Source organism: Topomyia yanbarensis, chromosome 2, assembly GCF_030247195.1.
Source record: "Topomyia yanbarensis strain Yona2022 chromosome 2, ASM3024719v1, whole genome shotgun sequence".
NCBI classification, from domain to species: Eukaryota; Metazoa; Arthropoda; class Insecta; order Diptera; family Culicidae; genus Topomyia; species Topomyia yanbarensis.
This window is the reverse complement of record NC_080671.1, coordinates 134,706,309-134,710,717: the sequence shown is the minus strand read 5'-3', so window position 1 is coordinate 134,710,717 and position 4,409 is coordinate 134,706,309. Positions and strand designations below refer to the sequence as shown.

General features: G+C 45.9%; 1 protein-coding gene across 1 annotated transcript; it reads left to right on the top strand.

The window, feature by feature from the left end:
• Positions 1-256: 256 nt before the first annotated feature.
• On the top strand, positions 257-3,007 carry LOC131679783 (uncharacterized). Its single transcript, XM_058960525.1, has one exon. It carries the CDS (start codon positions 257-259, stop codon positions 3,005-3,007), a length of 2,751 nt encoding a protein of 916 aa, XP_058816508.1.
• The last annotated feature ends 1,402 nt before the right edge of the window (positions 3,008-4,409 follow it).

The following is a 4,409-nucleotide window of genomic DNA, read 5'->3' as shown; positions in this document are numbered from 1 at the left end:
ATTGGGCCATATGAAGCTGGTTGATGTGGTGTCAGATTTGCCAGAACAACATTATTATCTCCCTCATCATGCGATCATTAAGCCCGAGAGCACTACCACCAAACTACGTGTGGTGTTCGACGGCTCATGTAGAACGACGTCTGGGTTTGCTTTAAATGATCTACTTCTCAAAGGCCCCACAGTTCAGGATGACATGCTCTCTCTAATTTTTCGTTTTCGCATGAAGCCAATCGTCATTAAAGCGGACATTCAAAAAATGTATCGCCAGATCAAAATAGCAGAAAAAGATCTACCGTATCAGCAAATCCTGTGGCGAAACGCTCCCGAGGAACCCCTACACACATACCAGCTCACTACTGTCACGTATGGTACCACGACAGCTCCCTTTCTTGCTACACGATGCCTACAGCAACTTTCTGACGACGAAGCAGTTAATTTTCCAGCGGCTGCACGTGTGGTGAAAAAAGGATTTTATGTTGACGACCTGTTATATGGATTCGACACCCTCAAAGAGGCGTTAGAAGCAACGGAGCAGTTACACCTCATGATGGCATCAGCTGGTCTATCATTACGCAAGTGGTCGTCGAATTGCCGTAATGTTCTCAACGAAATCCCACGCGACTACTGGGAGACTGAAAGGGTGTTGGAGTTAGACAGTTCGGCTCCAGTTCAAGCTCTTGGGCTGTTGTGGGAACCAATGTCAGCCGATTTTTTGTTCAAAATTCCACAATGGACCAAACAAACTTTTTCTACAAAGCGAAGCGTACTGGCACAAACAGCTAGCTTATTTGACCCGTTAGGATTGGTCGGACCAGTGATTGTCATCGCCAAAATATTCATTCAAGCGCTGTGGGAGTTAAATCTTGAATGGGATCAACACTTGCCTTCGGAGCTTCACGAGCAGTGGATGAACTTCGTAAGCCGTTTACCGATCCTCAAACAGCTTCGTATTCCCCGATTTGTTTTAACGGACAACATCGTATCTCTTCAACTGCACGGGTTTGCCGATGCATCTCTACGAGCATATGGTGCATGCGTGTACTTCAGAGCTGTGTCTGCATCGGGTGGTGTATCGATACGTCTCATGACAGCAAAATCTCGTGTTGCTCCTCCGGAACGAAGACGACCTACGCTAGCTCGGTTGGAGCTGTGTGCAGCTCTCCTTCTGGTCAATCTACAGAAAAAGGTGCTAGAAAGTGTGGAAGTGCACTGCCCATGTTATTTTTGGTCGGATTCCACGATCGTCCTACACTGGCTAGCAAAGGAACCGTCAACATGGAAAATCTTCATCGCAAATAGAGTAGCTGAAATCCAACAGCTGACACAAGGCGGAATCTGGAACTATGTTTCGACCAATGATGACCCAGCCGATCAAATATCACGCGGTTTGAATCCCAACGACATCATTTGCAATTCGTTGTGGTGGGATGCTCCCCACTGGCTTATGAATCCAGTGCAAAATTGGCCGAAGTCTTTACATTTGTGGAAAAATGTCTCTCCTCCCTATGGAGATCTCGAGTTGCGTGCGACAGTATTGGTTGCTATCGAAAAGGAGAGAACGCACGAGAGTTGGTTAAAACGCACGTTCGAAAATTATGATTCTTTTCACGACGTTTTGCGTGTGATGGCATATTGTAGACGCTTTGTCACAAATTGTAAGCGTAAATCAGTTCAAACCAACATCATAACTGGTCCGCTGACAGCATCAGAAATCAAAACAGCAGAAATGCTCTTCATCCGCCAAATACAACTCGAAACGTTTCCGACAGAAAACCGCCAGTTATCAGCAGGTTTGCCTATTAACAGAAAATCATCCTTACTGGCACTGAATCCTTTCATACGAAAAGGTGAGGACCTAATTCGAGTTGGCAGTCGTTTAAAAAACGCTTTTATACCATTCGGTCAGAAACACCCTATCCTACTTCCAAAGCATCATTATGCCGTCGAATTGCTCTTTCTTGATCTGCACCGGGAAACTTTGCACTCGGGTCCCTCACACTTGCTAACAGCAGTTCGCAGAAGGTTTTGGCCCATAGACGGACGGAATAAAGCCCGAGCTACCGTACGCAGCTGTATTACCTGCTTTCGCTATCGCCCAAAAGTAGCCGAACAGATCATGGCTGACCTACCATCTGTTCGTGTAAATCAAGACAGGGTTTTCCGCAACGTCGGGATTCATTATTGCGGCCCAATCGTCATTCAAGGCAAACGTAACCAGCCGCCAATTAAGTGCTACATATGTGTTTTTGTGTGCATGACAACGAAGGCTGCACATCTCGAGCTCGTTACCAACTTAACCACAGAGGCTTTTATCGGTGCGTTAAAAAGGTTTTGGGCAAAACGTGGATTCCCCCAGCACATCTATTGCGACAACGCAACAAACTTCACGGGTACTGATCGTGAATTGAAACGGTTGAAACGGCAGTTCGAGTCTCAACAACATAAAACTGCAGTTATCAATGAGTCATCTCGTATTGGCATCGAATTTCATTTCATTCCTCCACGATCACCGTCGTTTGGAGGACTTTGGGAAGCGTGCGTCAAGTCGACAAAGGGAATTCTGAATAAGGTGTCTATGGATGTTCGGCTCACTTACGAAGAGATGCTAACTACACTAGCCCAGGTGGAAGCCTGCCTAAATTCGCGACCTCTCTCGCCGATGTCTAGCGATCCCAATGACATGCAGCCTCTAACTCCAGGCCACTTCATCATTGGTGGTCCGCTTGAAGCAATACCTGAACCCGATCTCCAGCATATTCCTTGCAACCGCTTGTCACGGTGGCAGAGAATGCAGCGCATGTTCCAAGAATTTTGGTCCAGAATTTTGGTAAGGAGTACTTGCCAACTCTTCAAAAACGCTACAAATGGCCAAGCCCCAAGTCCAACTTATCAGTTGGAGACATGGTGCTGTTACATGAGGATAATCAACCGCCATTCAAATGGCCAATCGCACGAGTCACAAAGGTCATTACAGGAGAAGATGAAAAGGTACGAGTTGCTGAAGTGATGCTCGACGGAAATGTCACTTACCGTCGCGGCATCCACAAACTATGTCCGTTACCCAAGCCACAGGTGGATGAACCTTGCACAGCGTCTAGTCCACTACACACTGAGTCATCATAAAATTCGAACTCAATCGCATCTGCAATCAAGCACGCTACTGTGCTACAGTCGTTTCCTGCATCAACGGTTTGAAAATTAGTCGCGGCCAGATGACGGATCGAACGACGGCCTCGTCAACGGTTCGAATGGCTCCGCCACGTGGGACTGAAGGATGTCAACCCGATCGCCCGAAGATCCAACGCCTCACCGATACCTTTCTATTACGTTGAAACCGGTTGTTTCAAGGGGAGCGGCATGTACGAGCGCAGAAGAAGAATTATTTGAAATCAAATTATATAATTAAATGAAATGTAAATTATTACACTTAGGTTAAGAACACCCCTACACCTAGCACTCACACTGAACTCGATTGCACAGAACTAGGCCTACCTAACATCACATTTACCGGTACGAAGATCGATAGTGAAATAATAGATAATGGTGATATGTATTTATACCGATCAAGTGAAATAAACGGCAGTTAAAACCTAATCATCATACCGAGCACACGTATCTACGTTGTCGCTCACGTTTGATCGCGTCGGTCACCGAAAGCCCGCCATCATCTCATCGTCCACCTTTCTTCGCATCGTCTGGATCAGTTCGAGTGGAATCTGGAACCGATTCCAACCAAGTGACTCCCGACGGAGACACGCAGAACGAGCACAGGCTCGTACAACAATAGAACCAAAGTTAAACCATCTTCATAGAATGGTCTTGATGGCGATGACTGGTGCGTTCACGGCAACACTTACTACTGCTCTAGAGGCACTCTTGAACATAAATTCACTATATTTGTTTCCGAAACAAGAAGCGCTTTATTGTGCATACCGTCTTAAAGTTTCTCGGCTCTGGAACACGTTGGTTACTTTGAATGAGTATATACTTGCTCCCAGTAACCTTACACTCACATGTAGTTTGCGTTTTGAAATTTTCAATGTGAGAATTCCTCCTCGCGAGGAATGGCTTGTTGGATGGAGCGACAAGTTCAAGAATATGTAGTTTGTTACACTAACGGTTCTTTGGTGGATGGCCGAGCCGGTGCTGGTGTATATTAGCGTGAAATGAGATTAGACCAATCGTATTCGCTTGGTAGATTCTGTACCGTATTCCAAGCAGAAATCTTCGCGATTCTGTGTGGCGTAAAATCGGCACTTCAACAGGGAATTTGCGGTAAAAAAATTGATTTTTGCTCTGACAGTCGGGCGGTTCTGAAACCACTTAGTTCGGCGAATTCGAGATCGAAATTATTATTCGCATGTCGAACTCGTCGAAGAACTTTGCATTTCAAATGCTGTGTACCTTCT

Coding starts and splice junctions, on each gene's coding strand:
- LOC131679783 (XM_058960525.1), top strand. CDS start 257: ATGTATCGCCAGATCAAAATAGCAGAAAAAGATCTACCGTATCAGCAA.